The sequence below is a fragment of the Lampetra fluviatilis genome, chromosome 22 (assembly GCF_964198595.1).
Source record: "Lampetra fluviatilis chromosome 22, kcLamFluv1.1, whole genome shotgun sequence".
In the NCBI taxonomy this organism is placed as follows: Eukaryota; Metazoa; Chordata; class Hyperoartia; order Petromyzontiformes; family Petromyzontidae; genus Lampetra; species Lampetra fluviatilis.
The window spans coordinates 5858356-5878967 of record NC_136296.1 but is presented as its reverse complement, the minus strand read 5'-3'; the positions used below and the strand labels follow the sequence as shown (position 1 = coordinate 5878967).

General features: G+C 44.1%; 1 protein-coding gene across 3 annotated transcripts; it reads right to left on the bottom strand.

Moving 5' to 3' along the window:
* Positions 1-765: 765 nt before the first annotated feature.
* Positions 766-17885, bottom strand: LOC144938463 (alpha-tocopherol transfer protein-like). Of its 3 annotated transcripts, none has more exons than XM_078866299.1 (8): positions 17821-17885; positions 16362-16479; positions 14023-14234; positions 11454-11584; positions 9136-9269; positions 7656-7849; positions 6403-6513; positions 766-4274 (listed from the first exon to the last, which is right to left on the bottom strand). In XM_078866299.1, exons 3-8 carry the CDS (start codon positions 14215-14217, stop codon positions 3996-3998), a joined length of 1044 nt encoding a protein of 347 aa, XP_078722425.1. In that variant the 5' UTR covers positions 14218-14234; positions 16362-16479; positions 17821-17885; the 3' UTR covers positions 766-3995. The 3 variants fall into 3 exon arrangements, with proteins under 3 accessions (XP_078722425.1, XP_078722426.1, XP_078722427.1); XM_078866300.1 differs by having other exon boundaries at positions 17433-17853; XM_078866301.1 differs by lacking the exon at positions 16362-16479 and having other exon boundaries at positions 17821-17868.
* Between the last annotated feature and the right edge of the window lie 2727 nt (positions 17886-20612).

Here is a 20612-nt window from a genome sequence, read left to right as displayed (position 1 = left end):
TGTTATTTTGCTTAAGAGTTTACATATATTAATCATTGGTTGGAGTGGTTGCGGAGCAATTTTAATGTTGCAATATAACCACACAATTCTCTGGACTTTCACACTTCCTCCCCTCCACCCCCCTCTATTTTAAAGTGAAAATTTTATAATCTGGTAAGGTGTGCGCGAGTGATCGGATTTGTTTAACTTTATTGACACCAGCCACACGTTTGGCTAATCTAGATAATATGGTACTGTCGTTGCTACATTATAAAAAAATAATCTAGGAAATCCAGTCTCAGGACTTGTTCTGGAGCGTCCCACTTTGAGGTGACATGGTGCTAACTTCATCACCTATGCTTGCATTGCACACGATAGTTACTGCTCTCATATGTAACCACTTAAAAGCGGTCCTACTGATGTATGACTATACTGCACCCACAATTAACGTTATGGCAAAAAGAGAATATAGGTAAACTTACGATATTTCTCACGACCTTTTTGTGCCTACACATCACGTAAGATATACTATGCCGTTAATCTGTGGATAGGTTCATCTTGAAGTAGAAAGCCAAGCATTCTTAAAAGTCCGTAGACATGGTTCAGTGATGTAATTAAAATATAAGAGATAATGTTATGTAAATTACAATTCATACATTTTGATTTAAGGCTTTCGTGACTGCAGGGATTCATATTCTTGGTTCTTTCGGTAAAGTCACGTAGAAGGGAAACAATGTTTATTAATTTATTGTTTCCCTTCTACGTGACTTTACCGAAAGAACCAAGACTATAACTCATACATGTCTACTCGAAGTCTTATGAAAGGTAATTTTGGACAAGTAAGTGACCAGGATGAATGGCGACTGACTGTAAATTACGTTGACGGAGGGAACACAGTAAGTGCTAGGGTATAAGGGAGACCACATGGTCCAAGCGGTCATCAAACGCTGGACAGGATGGAGGCTATCTTGGTTTGAAGATACAACTGCCAGGAGATGGTGAAGTAAACAGTCAAGCCTCCCAACAGCTCAAACGGCCAGTGGACGAGATCTTTTTGTTTTCAGCTATGGTAAGGAGAGCACATTATATGTTGATATAAACAGATTCACGTAGAATTGGATTTGAAGTGAAATTTCTGAAGGGCTGTTGTTCGCAGAACAAAAATAAGGGGTGTCTGCATGTAGGTCACTTACATTTGACAGAATCAATGGGAAATTAAGTGAAATTTTTTTTTTTATGTATAATTTAATGCTCAGATAAAATCAATATAAACTTTACAAGACCCAACGCCTCTGCAGGTTGGTTGGCCAATTTTATTATTACGCTTGTTTAGCCAGGACGACCTCAACGAGTCTCATGACTTTCAGCAGGGCCCTGCCAAGCATTTCGTAGGTGGCTATGATCATGTATATTCCAAATTTGTAATTTGCGGTGATTTTTTTTACAGTTTGGACCAAGACGCAGGCACATAATGGCTTACTCTTGTGAATCACGTTACAGGATCCTTAACATGTAGCCTTTCACGACCAATATTCATGAAAGTTACTTTGGGTTAGATCGCGTAAATATAAATGTGTCGTTAACCCACCACCACCCGACACAGCCAATTGGTAAAGTTTGTCACCTAATTAACAAATTGTAAATGTTGCGGCTTTACGTGACAAACCTTAACAATTGGCTGTCGGATGGTGGTGGCTTAACGACACATTTACGCGATATAACCCAAAATAACTTGTATTAGAATCTTTAACATGCACCGTGAAAGCGGTCGGTGTGTATTTGTACGGTTAATACCGCAGGAATAACCAGAGTGGTTCCTGGAGTAAAATCATGAACCTCTTGACACAAGCGGGGAAACGCACTACCGCAGGGCCGCACTACCGCTGGGCCACGTCACAGCCCAATGAGCTGATAAATATATTTGGCAGTGGATGGCAGATGTTTAGAATGACACATTTTGTTACACGTTGGTAAAATAGCTAAGGCTTTCACATCCAAGGCTATCCCTGTCCAGTTGGTTAAAATATAGAGAACTGAACTGAATAAAAGCATTAATTTGCTTTTAAATATTATGGCCATAAGTTCGAACAACATTATACAGCTGGATATATGTGCGAGTGTATACATGAGTAAACATTGAAATGCCATTCAATTCAAATTAACAATATTGCTTAGCCCGCTCCTGTAAAAAAAAACTTACATTCTTAAGACTGTTCATGTGAGGTGCAAGTCAAGTCGTTGACCATATTTGGTCGATTTAACGGTGATCCTCGATTGAAACGCATACTTAAGAAGCAACATTTTCCCATATAAATGTCCAACTATACAGGACACTGGGGCTATTGTAAAATAAAATAAAGTATTACTGGTAGGAACCTGGTTACACCAGCCCACAGGGGATTATTGTGTCCGTCCGCCGTGCAGGGAGGGGCTGGGTGGAGAGGGGAGGGGCTGGGTGGTGAGGGTGGGGAGGGGCTGGATGGGGAAGGTCTGGGTGGGGAGGGAGGGGCTGGGTGGGGAGGGTGGGGAGGGGCTGGGTGGGGAGGGAGGGGCTGGGTGGGGAGGGTGGGGCTGGATGGGGGGTGGGAGGGGTGGGGCTGGATGGGGAGGGGCTGGTCACCCCGTGGTGCCCTTATAAAACTCAACGTTTAATCTACTCACGTCAGCTTGTGCCCGCCCTCACAGTCGGACATATTTGCGGAATACACCACGCCGCCGTTGACCCTGGCCATTGACCGAGCAACCCAACGATCCTACCAGCTCCCTCCGCAGGAATGTGATTTATCAACACCGAAAAAAATCCGTAAATATGCAGATGCAAAGGCAAGTAATTTTGTATTTTTCTCCAGGTTCAAGCTAATTAAGACCCTGGCTATACGGAGCAATGGAATCTCAAGTGTTAACAAATGCTTACGAGGCAGATATTTTAAGTGAGTAAACAATTCTGTGGACCTGTTATGACCATTAACACTTAACTTAAATGCATCACTCTTGTTAATTATCCTAGAATGCTACCGCTAAGGCAATTGAAATTCAAACTAAAGAATTCATGTAAGCCATTTTTTTTAATGAAATGTATTATTGCATCTTTCTCTGCATTTCACGTACCTCTGGTTGACATTGGCAGGCTGCAAATAAATGTAGTGCCGTTTTATCGTATGTACAAGAAACCTTGTCAACATTTACAAAATAACATTATATACACATAAACCACTCGTAACACTGAAAACACAGCATCCACAATGATGTGTATGTTCCACATTAAGAATGTTGCCTACACCCTTGAACACATCAAGCTTCACATGGCTAATATTGTAGCAATAGAATGGTGCATCAGTCATACAACTGCTTTTACATGTTCTAGAAATAATATGAAGCCAGTTGCTCACTGCTGCTTCGTACGTAAAAAATGTCATCATATGGACAACAGTTCTTTCTCTATGCTTACAAAGACTCACGACACCAGGCACGAACTTTTATGGCAATCTTGACCAGGTCCACCTTGTAAACGAGCCCATGGTGGCTCCAAGTATTTACCTGGTAAAATAAACTCTCCAACTCCAACCTTAGGCCTATAAAACTATTTAAAATTCCTCCCAGCCAATAAGATTCCATTGGCTTAAAAAGACAATAGTTGTTAATTAGGATGTTAAACGGGAAGGGGTACCGCTGTGCAATTACTAATGATTTCCTCATAGTGCCTATGACAACCAGATCTAAAAATGTAACTGTGAGATGGTCAGACGTGGAGCAAACGAGCGTTGAATGATTGTGCTAATTGGCGATTGAGGGTAATGGCTTGCCACACATGGGAAAGTAGTTTTAATTTTCGCTGCAATGATTTACCATCTCAACAATGCTGGCTTATTCTCCTCCAACACGGGCACAACATTAAGTTCCCAGGTCACCCACTGGTCCCCGCGGTAGGCCACGAATATCAGTGCCAAACAACATTTGCTTGCTTTCGTATTCTAATGCATTAAGTGGGACGCCCCAAGCTTAACTGCACGCCATGTTTAGAGTTTGGCGGAAGCCTCCTCAGCTTCGTCGCTGTATTGCGAAGCGGCCCTGCTTGTCCCAATCTGAAGCTGCTGTCCATCGGTCCCGAGCGTCGGCGTTGGTGCAATTGCCACGGGCCCCCCAAACTCGCGCAGGAAGAACGGCTCCCAGTCGAGCAGGGTGAGAGCCCAGCGCTGGGCGTCCAGGGGCCCAGCCGCCCCTCCATACTCGTTGGGCAGGACACCCGGGGGCAGGCTCCTGTGCAGCGAGCTCAGGTCAGAGCCGTGGAAGTAGTACTGGAGAAAGCAAGACGACATGGTCGATGGGTTTAGGCTCCGTTACGTATTTGCACCGGTGTGAATATGCATGGTACAATACCACAGATGGAGGTAACAGGATCTTATGACGATGTTATCCCTCCCATAATACGATTGATCCCAATGCGGTATCCTGAAAATAAAAGACTCGGAGTTTCTCCAAACATCTAGTTTTCAAGCACATGTCAAAAATACAAATTAAACCAATAATCTGAAACCTGTGACGTGCGCAGTTTTTAATTCACGCTCATAGAGACAAAATGATTCAGGAGGCACGGGAAATCTCAAACAGGCGTTGAGATAACCAGAACCGATAGCAAAAATTTCCAAGCTTTGTGGTCCCACACAGTATGCCCTCTACTTACGTTGCTCTTATTTACGTTGTCTCACTATAACATTGCCAAACGAATGAGGGAACGTAATTCTAGTTAAAAAATGCATTGATTCACTACAACGTTTTAAAAAAATTAAAAAAAGCAAGGCAGTAGGTTTGGGCAGCGTGTGTGAGGACGCGTTGCGACAGCGTGGCGTCACGGGAGCTCAAGCCTCACTAGTGTCTACATTTCAAAACGAACATTGCCAAAATAACATTGCCAAAATAACATTGACAAAATATAATTGCCAAACTAACTCATTGCCACACTAACTCCTCAACTGCAGCGTGCACAAAATTCTGTGGCACGTGTTGTGACGGGTTCTGCAATATCAGTGCTTGCCGAGCTGCATTGTCTTCCGGTTGCCGAATTAATACATTATGAGGTTGCACTCATTACACACAAAGTGCTTGCCACAAAAAAACTATGGCACCTTGCTGATCTCGTCACGGAGTAAAAACTATCACGCAAACCCAGTCATCCTAGCAGTGCCGTTTGGGTAACCATCAAACAAAGATGGTCACTGCATCGCACACTTTCTGATGCGCTTCTAAGGCTGTCTGGAATGCTCTTCTTTCCAATATCAGGAAGCCACTGGAATTATGGACTTTTAAATCTAGATTGAAAACACATTTCTTTAGAAATTATTTGTGTTTAGTTTATCAATTCCCCGCACCTGCGATTAGCACGGTTAGCTATGTACGGTGCGAAAAAATTTAAACATACATACTACTCCCCTATACCCCTACCCTAACCAGGCATCTAAATACAATGTCTGCCACAATCTCTGGTATCTGTATTCATGTATATTATTATTTAAACTTCTTATATAACGTCTTTTCGGGTACTTAATATTTTTTCTGAAAATTTTGACCAAAGAATTACCCCGAGGAACGTAACCTATATTTATATCATTGCGTCAAGATAAAAAAATATTTACATTGTTTCGCGTCTTCCAGCGACGTAGCCCCAATGTAAATAGAGGACTTACCCTATTTGGAAGGCTGGCAATCACTATGAATGGGTGTTTATCCAACAACAAACACCCAAATATGTAAACAGTCTTCTACAAGGCTCTTTGAGGCTTTTCTGACCCGCCCCTCCTGGACATCTATGAGCGAAGAGCTTCACAGCTCATCAGATTTCTCCAGGATAAATAAAGATTGAGATTTTCTGCATAACAATATTTTTTTAACCTCTACCCACAACGACCATACACTGCAGCCATGTAACAATGCATTGAGTCAACGATAACAATTAAATATAACACCCAAGATATAAGCATCATGGTGTGTGTTTAACAAATTATTTTCAAATCATACATGTGCATGTAACTATTTCCCATGACCCATATGCTGCAATGGTAGAGAAAGAATGTATTCTGGCTGTCGCCTGATGATGCCAGTTGTAATTACTGGCGAAACGTCGCACTCAGATTGTAAATGTTGTGGCTTGGCTCTCCAACACACCGGTGTGCTGTACTAGTAACGAATTGGTCACGTTCTGTTTACGTGACAAACCTTACTCATTGGCTGTGTCGGGTGGTGGCGGGTTTAACGACACATTTATATTCACGCGATCTAACCCCAAAAAAAACACTATTAATAAAGAATGTATTGTCGAGTTATGATCCTGAATCAAGACAAATAAATCGTGAAGGCAAATCATGATACGCTTGATATAGTGGTTATTTATGTACATGCGTGTTGTAGGGTGGTTAACACTGAACGAACCCTCTTCTGGAGTTTTTCCTTCAAGAAGGGCTTCACAATGGCAAAGATGGCTTTCATGATGATCGGTTCATTGAAAATGTTGACGGCTTTCACCCTCACGGGAAACGCATCCTGAAATAGAAACGGGCGAAAAAAGAAACCTGTCAGATGTAAACGTGCAGCCCCTCCCCCTCCCCCATATCCCCCGTTCCTCCCCTGCATTTGGTTCATTACTTTACTCCCGTTTGCCTTTGTACGTTGCGCTAGGCATCACACCCCCACACTCTCCCACTAACGATACGTCCCTCCAACTTGCTCCCCACCAGACATACTCTCAATCAAGACACTCTCACAGATTACCACCCCATGAGTCACCCAACCTCCGCATCACACACCACACCCCTTACAGCCCCGCTTGCCTCCCCCCACGACACTCATAAAAGCATCACCTGTCCACTGTGTCTCTTCCTACACGTTTACCCCCATGTGGAATCCTGACTCTATTATGCTCCAACTCTTTGTGTTCCCCCACGCAACCCAATCTGAGTGTACGCTGTGCATTCGACTAGTTATTTTTCCCCTTTCAATAAAATACTCCTGGGAAAACATTTCAACGTGAGGCCCTGTAATTGCTTCCTTGCACCACTGCTGTACATCTGTGAAAAAGAGCTTTATAGCTCATCGGATTCCTCCTGCAGTACAAATAAATATTCTGATTAGAGGAAACTCTAAAAAGTGTATTTGGGCCTCGTCTGCCACGCTGGCCAGACACATTGTAGGAGGTGGGAGCATCCCACACTTGAACTCACCGCACGTGACCTGCCAATTCGCCAATTGTGGCGTACCCATCATCTATACTGCTGGGTGGAGGAAGCTGCTCGAAATGCGCCCATTGTTTCAACTGCCGTGATGAGAGAATGAATCGGTGCCCTCCTGTCAGGTCAAGTACATTTTAGTTTTGCTTGCACACGCGGCGCCTTTCTGCCACTCAAAGTGCCATCCCATTCACACTCAAACAAAAAAATTGAACATTCTATACAATAAGAATGTGTATATATATATACCGTATATGCTATCTATAGTTGTTTAAAATATAAAAAAAGCAAGTTTTGGCTGTGAGTTAGTTGTTGCAAGTGCGGGGTGCTGACCATGAGTCCATGATAGCATCCCTTATACTGTAGAACAACCATTGTGTAAGGAGCACCGGAGCTCCGAGAGAGAGAGAGAGAGAGGCGACTACGACCTGAGACCGAGACGGGCGGCGTGGAACCGACCTGCAGCACAGTGGCGACACGGCGTGCGAACGCGGGCCCCAGGTGCGAGGCGTGGGCCAGGCCCAGGCCGGCATAGTCGGCCAGCACCACCAGGCCGCACACCTGCGTCTCCTCCTGGCGCACCAGCATCTCCAGGGTCATGTAGAGCACGCGCAGCATGTCCGTGGCCGGCGCCACCGCCGGGTTCCACAAACCTGCGTGTGTCGGGCACACGCGCGGCAACCACCATCAGCACTCTGCTGAAGCTGCTGCTGCCATGATGCCATGATGCCGTATTGAAAGTGGCTCCAGTCCTTGAACTTTCCGCAAGACCCGCAGCGTCTGTGTAGCGTGCTTCACGCACGGCATCCCAGGATGCCCTATGGTCAAAAAGACTCCCGACAATAACATCTATCTAGCATATTCTTTGGTTTTTTCGGTAAAGTCACGTAGGTAAAAAAATGTAAATTAATAAAAGTAAAATAAAACAAAATAAAAAATCACGACGTTTCGGAAGCAACACAAGCCTCCGTCTTCAGGTGGAACCGTCACAGCCACGACAGTTGTATCATTTTTTTTACCTACGTGACTTTACCGAAAAAACCTAATAATATGAATCCTTGCAGTCACGAAAGCTTCAAATCTAGAATCTATCTAGCAATCAAATCCAACTCGAGGATAAGCACTTGTCTTACTTGAAAGATGCAACTGTGCCTGCGTTCCTGACATAAACTGGTGACAGACTTTCAGAGGCAGGGAACATAACAGCTTAAGGCCCTTGTCCCCTCCTCATATTAAACAAATCGCAACCTTATGATTTTTGACTCTCGCCTTGATCCAGGCTCAATTGGAATGCAACTTTTTATTCTAAAGCTAACCATAGTACAAGCATTCATTCTTGCCCTAACTGTATACTTAACTATAGTTTTAACCCAACACAAAATAGAACATGGGTCTTAATCATAGGCATAACTATTTACCTAACACAAGCTTTAATCGTAATACAAAAGCAAAACCGAAGCCTTCATATCCTATCCATAACCAAATGCACGCCATGCTGCAATATAGCAGCATGGCACTGCATGAAATGTCGATGGCATGGGGAGGCCTTCATTCATCAGTGGTTAGAACGTGGCTAATGATGATGATTATGACACAGCCCCCATTTCGGATTGGCTCACATCACTCAATGCTAGGACTTCTCAGCCTCCAGTTCTCACAACCGACAAAAGATGCTGGTTTTGCTTTTACAAATCATCAGCTGCGGACATGTAACGGTCTAGTTTGCATTTAAATTAACATTGGTATAACGTAGTCGGTCGCGTGGGAAGACTGGCATTAGACAAACCCTGCTCTATACCAAGACCATCCCAAAGTCTGGGGTTTCTCAATCAAATGACATCAACATTTTGCATGCAAGTTTAACCGTGTGACAAGTGTTTTCTCTGGTGGGTTAAGCAATGCAACTCTCATCACGGGGCTGTGTGGAGTCCTCACACACCGGGCCGCAGGACGATGATCCTCCGGCCCTGCGCGTCCGGCTGTGGCAGCGCCGTCACCACGCCAGCTTCCAAGACGTGGCGCACGCTCGACGGGTAGAAGTTGACGAACACGTCCGGCCAAACGCGCCGACACCTTCCCAAGCAAACATTGGCAATCAAAAACAAAGATCCCTAGTATAGGCCTGAGCAGATTTTTGGGGCAAGTGCTGTTAGTGAGTGGCACCTATGAAGCCTGGCACGGCAAAAGAGGGGGTGGGTGGCCAACACCACGCCCGCCCGCCTTTGTTTTTCTCTCCAGTGGTGATGTTTACACACCAGGTACTCATTTGAGGCTGAGTCGACCTAGGGGAGGTACATGACCGGTTCAGATAATCGTCACTGGTGTTGGCCCTGAGCTAGAATCGAACTTGGATCGCTGGGCTCGTAGCAGTGTGCTAAACACTACACGACCACTTCCCGAAAACCATCACTATCTCAACCACCACCTAAAGCCGTTGGCACAAGTGTAATTTCGCTTAGAAGAAAACACAACTCAAAACACAAATAGCTCTTATCTACCAGATAATTCATTATTCTAGGCTGTGTCCGATGCTATCCAACACAGACAGCCAGGCACAGCTCAGTACACCTTTACGTGACAAAACTATGTTTTAGTTAATCAATAGTAATGTCACTAAAGTGTGCTATGGCGGTCCAGAAAGTCTTTTTTTCTCACTAACAAAGCTTTTGACATTTGCATTGAATCTTCTTACATTTCATTAAGTACATACAAAAGTTAATGGAATTTGATTTTGCTAGGTAGCTCAGGGAGTGAAGCTACACAGCTTGGAATTCTTGGGGTTGAATCCCAGGCTCCTACTCAAAGTAATGTTTTCACAGGACACATTAATGACCAGCGACCCCACCACCACCACCACCACAGCCCCGTTTCGACCTTCCACAGAAACAATGAGCAGCACTTACCTGGGTCCACACAAAGCACAGATGATGTGGATGCTTAATGCACAAGTGCAAAATAAGAGACTCCTGTGTGCGAACTGCAGCTATGAGCATGCAACTTCACACTGCGCCAAATATAATGTGACGGGGTGGGTACATCTATAATTCACCAACTCTCAGAAAAAAAAAATTCACAGCTCAATTACTTAAAACTGAATCTGTAATCGATAGTTGTTTTTCATTGGCCATAGGAAATCATCATATAATGGTCTCAGCCTAGTAGCCAAATCCTGCATATAACGTGACATTGTGTAAATTGTGTTTGTTCGTCTCAAGTGTTCTAGTGCAGTTGCTGTGGACGTTTGCATACACACAAACACTTGTGCACGTTTGAGAGCGTAGGGCAAATCACTCCGCGTACAGCATGAACAGTACAACCCTGTTTGCTATAAGAAATGCCTCTGTTTAAACACACTGGCAGTGATCTGTTGCGTTTTCCTCTAAGGGTTGTTCTCCTCAGCAAGGCCTTGTCTGTAGTGAACGGTGTTTTTTAAATGATTCATACATTGCACTTTTTTTGCATTTTTTTAAATAAATGCAAGTGATATATAAATCAAAACGTACAAGTGTCTGAAATGAACTTATTTACATGATGTGGCCTATGTAGAACACACAGATGTTGAACAATCATTGGTGAAAATAACTTTGTTAATGACATAGATACTCCATGCATTTTGTGTCTATGGGTGCATGTGCATCTTGTATGTATTGTTTCAATCGTTTTGTGATTAAAACAAACAAGTGCATAATGAAGGCAGTTTATGAGCTCAAGTTGAAACACTGGTCAATACATATCATTATATTCATAAGGGTTACTTAGGGTGCTTAATTATTTGGTCATTTCAAAAGGTAAAGGTCCAGCCCTGCAATTGCTTGCTCATGCCACCGCAAGCGGAAGGTACCCCCCAATAGAGGCAGCTTTAGAGAGTAAATGGTCTCCTCTTCCACGCTGACCCGACAAATTGCAAGAGATGGGAATACCCACATCGTGTCCTCGCACACGCAACTCGGCATTGATTGAATGGTGTAACACATTCATATACCGCTCGGTGGGTAGAGGTGCCGGGACGATTGAATAAACTTTCCTTTCATTTCAACTGGGAGATTAAAGTAGCGACCTCTGGATTGGAAGTTGTGTGTGTTCAATATTCGTATTCTATTATGGCAGCTTCACTTGGAATTGTATTTAACATTAACTTTTGGTGATTTTTTTTCTTTCACATTGGTATGTGCGTCTTCCAAAGACACGTTCTCTATGGGCTGCATTGGGATCTACGGATGAAATGTGCTATACAAATGCAACTTTTTTTTTTAGTACTTATAGTAGTTGTCGATGAGAAGCAAGGCCTTGTCATAGTCAAACTTGCGAGCTCGGAGAAAACGAAGCAGAAACCCGTCATCGGTGGGGGCAGGAATCTCTGGATGTTCCTTGAGCATATCACGCAAGGCCTGCACACACAGAATCATCAGAATATGCATTTATCCTGGAGAAATCCGATGAGCTATGAAGCTCTTTTCCACAAATGTCCAGTAGGGGCGAGTGAGAAAGTTACAGCAAACAATACAAAAATCGATCGGAGTGCAAGGTATCAGAAAAAGAAGCAAATCAGTCAAAATAAATACATAAATAAGTAAGATGAAGTATATAAGTTAAAACTGCACAAGTACAGCAATTTCCAAGCTTGGGCAAGGCAGCAAAGCAACAGCAAAAACAGTCCCAGACCACACCAAGAAAATGCAGTCCCTCACTAAAATTGACCTATCGATACATGGGTAAGGATTAAAGTTACAAATAACATTTGCGAATGCAGTTGTGCGCAGCACTAACCTTCTTCTTCTTTAAGATATTTTTTGAACGAAGATTGACATCACATGCAGACAGTGGCACTCAGTCGTCCAGAGCAAACACACGTTGACACAACTAACTCATAGCCATAACTTGCTTTTAATGTATAAATATTTTTGTTACATTATAGAATTGTTTATTTTTATGTTTAATGATGTAATGGCACTTTGGGTGGTAGATTTGTGCCAGAAAGACGCTGCACATTCACTTGACTATTGCGTCAAATAATACAGTAAAACCTTGGATTGTGAGCATAATTCGTTCCGGAAACGTGTTTGTAATCAAAATCACTCGTATATCAAAGCACTCGTATATCAGTTGTGATCACGTGACGCTCGGCAGACAAAGCGTATACTGTACTACTCGTATTGCAAGACCTCACTCGTTTAGAAAATTCATATTTATTTAAATTTTTGCTCGTCTTGCAAAACACTCGCAGACCAAGTTACTCGCAATCCAAGGTTTTACTGTATAGGGAAAACTTCAACTGCTATCACAGAAACTAATCGTAACTTCAACTAGAGCATCCCAAGTGTTTTATCCGAACAATGGTAAATAACTGGAGAATAACCCGCTGGGCTTTTCGTAGAAGAGCGCGTGAAAGCTGGTCACAAGGCGGCAAAGTGCACACGCATTGTTTTTACCATGTCACATCGTTTTTACCACGTGGCATTGTTTTTACCACGTGGTACTGTCAAACAAACACCGTGACAGGTGTTGCAACAAAACGTTGGCCGCGATGTCACATGTACCACCACATTACATTGGCAATTAACACAGGAAGCCGATACAAATCTGTGAGCCCACTTACACAAGGTTGGTTGTTCACATTGCATCATTTCACCGAGAAGTGTAGAAATTAAGTAATTTGGTCACTACTTACATACTTCTACAATACTTCTTAAAACTGTGCTCTCTACTTAGAAACAAAAAATATATGCATTTATTACACATCCCATCAGCCACACAATATTCTGTGAGTACATAATTTTATCAGCATTGGCGGAAATCAAGCAAACTCTGGACTGGTTATGTCAACAGTATATCATCAGCGGGCAGGCTTGCTGGAATCAATGCTGATGAACTGCCAAATGTTTATAGGCCCGGGCGCTCTGTTAGAAACGGGTCCTATTTCGATGCAAAACTACATAATATATAACACAACGTAATAATTATTGTCGTTGTGGACTATTAGTTGAATTCTTTCCCGTTTTGATTACGTACGTTTATGTCATCGGAATGGAATTGATTCCGAACAGAAACAGAATCGGAAAAGACCATGCGGGAGGGTGTGTGCCACAGTTTGGCCCCATCTATCAGAGTGTGGTCGTGTCGCTACATTTCTCTGCAGTAAGTACAGTACAATGCGTTTAAATACAGCAGCGCTACGCCTCTCTAAATAAAATGAACGCGAACCGCTTGTGCGTTCCGAGACTCTACGGTGAACGGGACCCACCCTGCAGTTTGCAGACATCTTGGAACGGCAAAGAATCAGGTAAGACAAACTAATATTTGCCGTGTGCCAATTACATTTATTTATTTACTTGGGAAAGGCACACAGAGCATCAAGTAATATTTTTCGAGGTTCTTGCTTTGAGACATTTGTAAAAACAATCCATTATATTTTGGAAAGGAACCAGAGTGTCTGGAAAACTTATTTTAATTATTAGATGGTTACATTCATAACGGGCATTTTATTTCTAGCCCTTTGTTAAATCACTGTTGGATGAAGGCCTTTCCATGCATTTATGATCGTGGAAATTGTCTGACCATATTTTACCACACTGGTCAATGCGGGTTGGTTGAAACCCCCAAAACCTCGTCACGGATGTTAGCCGTGTCTGAGCTCAGGTCACTGGTGTCCTGTATGTATGTTGAAATTATTTCGCAGCATACGTAGCCAACTGTGCTAATCGGAGGTGCGGTTATAGCTCCGTGTGCCAACCACTACACCGCCACTTCACATCCACATTCATCAAATCCACTCAAAAATTAATGAATGAATGAACACAATAAAGGAATGAATGGGAGAGATTCACACCTGAATGTCCCGGAGGCGCCATTCGGGCTTCTCTTGCAGCTCCTGCCTGGCCACCTCCACCAGATGAGGGGAGAAGCGGCACACGTAGGTGCCCTCTGTACTGGGGTCTCCCACTCCGACTGGGCCCAGCTCCGTGAGCCCCATGCCGTCTTCCATTGCCTCCATTCTCCCCGTGCCCGTCCTATAGCAGGACATTGCGAGCGATTCTGGGGCTGCATCCAACATGTGGGGGAGATTGCAGTGGGGGGGGGGGGGGAGGTTAAAAATGGCATCAGAATTAGTACACAGTGCTCTAAGTGGCATTCACCTTCATTAATGTCACCAACTTATCCAGGAAAGCCTCATTGAGTGACAATATTTTTTTTTAAGAAGAGTTCATTATTGAGATGTATGGTCAATACTATTAACAGATCATTTGATTGTGGGAGGAAAGCAACACATTGAGAGAAAACCCACACATACGTGGGAATAACACTGCGAGGTCTGCAAATATGGGTTAATAGGCCATTATCTATACTGCTATCTCCTGACCATCTGGCAGCCCAGTAGATTTGGGAATTTTACAAATTTAAGCATTCCATGAACCCTTATCTCCGCACTGAATTGGGCATGAGCCATCATGCCTGGCAGCCACAAGTCAGTGATGATGCCCTACTGGATATATGTGAAAAAGAGCTTCATATCTCGAGGCTAAATAACAATAATAACGATTCTAAAATACCACACTCCTGTGTTGGGATCAGGACGATAGGATATGTCTATCTAGAGAACCACCACTGATGACTTCCCAGAAAGTGGTGCTTATTTTATTTATCCTTGAGGAATAGTAGAGTCATTTTGACTAGGATTTGAACTCAAATGTTCCAATGGTGGGTCAAGGACTTTAACCAGATCTAACAGCTTGACATATATAGAAATCACGTGCTATGCGTAATTTCCTGTCAGAAATTATGCCTCTTGTTTATTCACATTTATATTAAAATAAAGCAATAACACATTTAATTATCAAAAATTACTTACAACACCTAATGCTGTTAAAACTTGGTCAGTATTACAAGTAAGAAAACGATCCTTGAATGCCTGAAGTGGTAACATGTTACCCTTACAATTCCGTACATTAGAGTGTAAAGAATTTCAACTGTGTATTATAAACACTATGCACATAATCCCAGTATGTGTGCACATGAACCTGAGTTTGTCAGTGCAACAACTGCCGATCAATCGACCTGTGGCAGCAAAACCTCTAGTCGTAAGAACAATGGACACATTAGCCCATTCAGATCCATTAATAGCTGCCATTAGGCCTGATATAGCTATCCACAGGTCAACAATGTATAATGGGTACACAGTGCTCTAAGTGGTACAAAGGGAAATTTAAGGCTGAGAATCATAATCTCATTGTGTGAGCTACATGTGCAGCTCTTACTCCATTTCATCATTTATGATTATTACTGTGCGGGTCCCAATTCTTATTTTACCCTATTCTCTCAAGAAAATCTGTAAGTGAATACTGCTTGGGTTTACCCTGCGCTGTGGCGAAGTGGATGATGCACAAAGCATGGCTACAATACGCTGTACGTTTGTGTAACGTGTACAAGGCATAACGTTGCTGCTTCAGGGAACATATACAACGCATATCAAACTAGTTAAAAATACAGCACTGTAATAACAGTGATATTTACTGTCACTGACAAAACTTCCATGAGATTGATTGTTGCTGTATGAAAAGCATCAGTCAACCACATCCTTATTTTCCAGTGGAATTTAGACACATTATAAACGTCATTTTCCAAAGAAGAATGACAGTGAAAAACCTGTTATTATGAAACTCGTATTAATTTTTTTAACCGTATAATTTAACAATTTTAAATCTGAATATGCACGCATTAAGATATTAATTATTCAACATTTGCCCTTCTTGCACACGCTAAAAATGCCCATTCATGTCCGGTAATGATAGCACGGTAACTGGATTCAACTAAATATCAACCGTATTTAAAATTGCATGCAATAAAGTTAACCTAACCAATGGTGTACATGACAGTTTAACAATTACCATTCAGGTTAGTCTGAACCATCAGAGCAACATGTAAGCAAGAAATGATAAAACCATGCCAGGAGCACATTTGTTTAGACACGTGGACCAAACTCTTAACATGACAGCAGACAAGCCACACCATACTAACAACTGGACATTATTGATCTTCTGCCGGGGAGAGGATGGGAAAGCCCTGTGAGTTATAACAGGACTGACTTTTTTTCAACTCATTGATAAATCATGCTCGTCAAGCAGTCGACCTTTTTATGTTTGTCAATCACTACCGAGTGACATCAGTTACCTTATTTACATGTCAACTGCGTGCCATCCGCCAATGCCTTGATGTGAAGGTCAGCACCAAGTTGAATTCCCGTATTCAGGCCTTCAGTAAGTGTATTCATAAACCAGTTGCCAGCTCACTGGTGAAAAGAATATAAAGCAAGGTAAATGATGTGGGATCTCTCCAAGAACAATGTGCAGACAAATAACTCAGAAAAGCATTGGTAAAGTAGTTCAAGTATGATTCTCCTTAATAGAGGTCGTTGGGTTAGATCGCGTCACTCGTAAGGTTTATCACAATTAGTAAGGTTTGTTTGTCACTGTACACAATTGAGATGGAGGCATCCCATTCATTGACTGCCACTCTTTAACACATTCCTGCGGAGGGAGCTGGTAGGAACGTTGGGTTGCTCGGTCAATGGCCAGGGTCAACGGCGGCGTGGTGTATTTCCCAAATATGTCCGACTGTGAGGGGGGGCACAAGCCGGCGTGAGTAGGTTAAACGTTGAGTTTTATAAGGGCACCACGGGGTGACCAGCCCCTCCCCACCCAGCCCCTCCCCACCCAGTCCCTCCCCACTCAGCCCCTCCCTGCACGACGGACACAATAATCCCCTGTGGGCTGGTGTAACCAGGAGTTTCCTACCAAAATCATCAACGAGTCTCATGATGCTTCTTTCAGTAGGGTTTTGCGAAGTTTTCGTAGTGAGGGGGTGGTCATTTATATCTTTATTCCAATTGAGTAGTTTATGGGTAATTTTTTCCCCAAAATGCATGTATTTAAACGTGCCAATATTAAAGGATGAATAACAGTATTGTCCGTGAGATGATAACAGCACACAGAATTAGATACTACAATCCAAAAGAGTATTTGACATATACCCATTTCTGTTTACATATTAGTACAAGTCAGCCTATTTTTATGTAACTTCAAATTGTCTTGTTACGGGGAGCGGTGGCGCAGTGCTTAGCGCAGTGAGCTCCGAACCCGGCGATCCAAGTTTGATTCCAGCTCACGGCCAATATCGGTGACAGCGAATATTTATGAACCGGTCCTGGGCTTCCCCTAGATCGACTCGGCCTTCAACGAGTACCTTGTGCGGTGTATAAACATCACGACTGGGGAGACAAAGGCGGCCCGGAACAGTGCTGGCTAACCACCCTCCTCCTGCCCCGTGTCGTCGGCTTTCATAGGTGCTCGCAAACAGCACTTGCCCTGACAGCCTGTTGTTAAAGGCGACACACGGGGGCACTTCGTACGTGTTAAATGACGTTGATAGCGCAATCAAACCACGGGGACCTCGCAACCAAAACGGGCCGGACCTGTTACGAAATCTCGTGGGCACGCCGCCTACGAGGCAGAGACGGAGAGAAGGCGACGCGAAGTGCCGCAGATTTAAAGAATAAGAAGAGCAGCAACAACAACAACAACACGCGCCGCGCAGGGCTGTAAAGACTAATGGTGAATGATTGACAGCTCACGGAGAGACGCGCCGCTCCTCCACCACAGTTGCCGCTTCCGCTTACACGCGTGACGTCACGGCGAGAGGAACGTGGAGATGACGTCACGCCGAGAGGCGGAGAGGGGAGTGACGTCACGGCGAGAGGAACGTGGGGATGACGTCACGCCGAGAGGCACGGAGGGGAGAGGGTAGTGACGTCACGTCGATGAATCACGAGGGGACAATTGTGGGGGGATGACGTCACGGCGGGGACGACACTCCGAGGGCCACGGGGGAAGAGATTGCGGGGGTGACGTCATGCTGAGAGCTCGGGGGGTGACATCCACCTGAGAGTTACGGGGGATGACGTCAGACCGAGAAGCAAGTGGTACGAGACTGCTGGGGTGACGTCACGCTGAGAGCCACGGATGACGTCATGTCGAGTCACGGGGTGATGACGTCACGCCGAGAGCCATATATATTTTTTACATTTAAGGCAATGGCATTAACAAAAGTGTTGAGTTATAGGAATAAAGGGCCTCTTCTAACCCTGGTTGAAATGGGAATTGCATCGAACTATGACGATGATGCTGATGGTTGTTTTGTTGAACTCGCTGCACCGTGCTATGCACAATGCAATTTGCAAGCAACATGTCATACAAAGTTTGTTCATACTCTTTGGTTCTTTTGGCAAAGTCACGTCGGTAGAAATAAAACAAAAAAAATCACGACGTTTCGATAGCAACTCAGGTGAAAATCGCGACAGCCGCGATGTTTGCTGCCTTGTGAAGAGAAGCTGTCACCAGCAAGAGTTTATAACACATTCCTGCGGAGGGAGCTGGTAGGAACGTTGGGTTGCTCGGTCAATGGCCAGGGTCAATGGCCAGGGCGTGGTGTATTCCGCAAATATGCCCCACTGTGAGGGCGGGCACAAGCCGGCGTGAGTAGGTTAAACGTTGAGTTTTATAAGGGCACCACGGGGTGACCAGCCCCTCCCCACCCAGCCCCGCCCTGCACGACGGACGGACACAAGAATCCCCTGTGGGCTGGTGGAACCAGGTGGTTCCTACCAGTATAACAACTCCAATGTTTCGCTCGCCGCACAGCGTTTCGCTCACTATCGTACAGAGAATGAGAGCTAAGGCCCACTGAGCTAGGCAGCTCTTTTTCAGAAGCGACCTTGCCACAAGTGGTAAGCTCAACGAAGTTGGCTTATCATCGTGCTAATGCCTCACATTAACATAGCCACTTCCATGCCCTCGTGGAGGAGGCCGCTCTCCTATTTTAAAGTTAAATGCTAATTTCTCACATTAACATCACTAGTCCCGGCCACTTCTTTATGACCCTTGGGCTACACCCATTTCAAACCTTTTAAAACAGTCTGCCTCAGCAGCAGACCATGCTTTCCCACCTGATGACGGACGCTTGTGTTGCGCCCGAAACGTCGTGATTTTTTTGTATTTTATACCTACGTGACTTTACCGAAAGAACCAAAGAGTATTTTATAGCAGCTACATAGCTCTGAACGCATGTTGATTCTAAATGTGGAGGAAAAAAACCAGAGGACCCCTAAAAACATCCACGAGGCCACGGGGGAGAGAGACACCGCAAACTCCACCTATATAGCAGGCTCATAATAAAGGTTTTTGGGTTACATCGCGTTATTTATAAACCAACGTGACACAATGATAATCCTACAAATGTGTCACGTTGACAAAAGACAAATAGTTCACTACTTTAGCTCGCCGGTGTGTTGAAGAGTGGATCCATAATATTTACAATTTGAATATAACATTTCGCTGAAAATTACATCCAGCATCTCCGGGCGATTTGCCAGAATAGTGAAGCCATCCACCTGCTTCCGCTCTTAAATAGTGCAGGACGACGTCATCATTGTTGAACCCTATCAGGATTCGAGATCAGAGGCGGAGGAAGGGTGGTGGAGGGTTGCGACGCATTTATAAATAACGCGATCTAACCCTAAAACCTTTATTATGAATACTACTGGTCGCGAAAGCCTACGTGTATATAGCAGGCGTCAGGGTCGAACCTACGACCACCTGCATACCAGACGAGGTAGGTAACATTTCGGCCACCGCGGCACCCCAGTCGAGCCATACGCCGGTTTCCAAGAGAACCGCCCAAGCTCTGCGATCCTCTATACATTAAGGTTGTATAGACCAATTAGTGCTAACATATGGGAGGAAACCAGAGCACCGAGAGAAAACCCAGGCGTGTGAGGGAGGGAAAAACTTCCATACAGGTGCTGTACTGCCTTCTCCTGGCAAGCCAGGGTATACGACTCTTCAACGCCCACGGGAATGGGGAGTTTCGCAACATTTGTGCGATCCCACCAATCATCATCCCCGCATTGCTGGATTAGGTACAGGTGTGTGAAGTGCCACCACCGCCCGAACGCTCGCAACTGGCTCTGTCTGGCATTGCCAAACCACGTTACTGAATCGTGGACATGCACAGAATTTGTTTTGCCGTGGTCTGAACAGCCTTGTGAAAAACATTTCCAAATTGCAAGAGCATTTTCGGAAAATGTAACGCATTCTTTAACGTTGGTTTTATATAAATTGCATTTTATTCATGGGGTAAAAAAACAAACTATTATGCTGCCACTTTTGGGTGGGGGTGTATTAAAGAGATGAGTGTGTGTTTTTGCAATGTGTAATGAAAAAGAATTGATCGTTTGCAAACGCTGGCAGTCCGAAGTGAACGAAAGCATGCTACTCAGATATATTGCTTATCGCGAATGAGCCAAATATCAAGAATTGGGTTTCGTACTTGCTCAACATACGAGAGGGCTTTATTGACTGGTTGATG

Excerpts from the sequence above, each read along its gene's own strand:
- LOC144938463 (XM_078866299.1), bottom strand. The coding sequence starts at position 14,217 with ATGTCCTGCTATAGGACGGGCACGGGGAGAATGGAGGCAATGGAAGAC. Across the intron at positions 7,850-9,135 it reads GATCATCGTCCTGCGGCCCG|GTTTGTGGAACCCGGCGGTG; the intron begins GTGTGTGAGGAC and ends CGACACACGCAG. Across the intron at positions 4,275-6,402 it reads AGGAAAAACTCCAGAAGAGG|TACTACTTCCACGGCTCTGA; the intron begins GTTCGTTCAGTG and ends TGCTTTCTCCAG.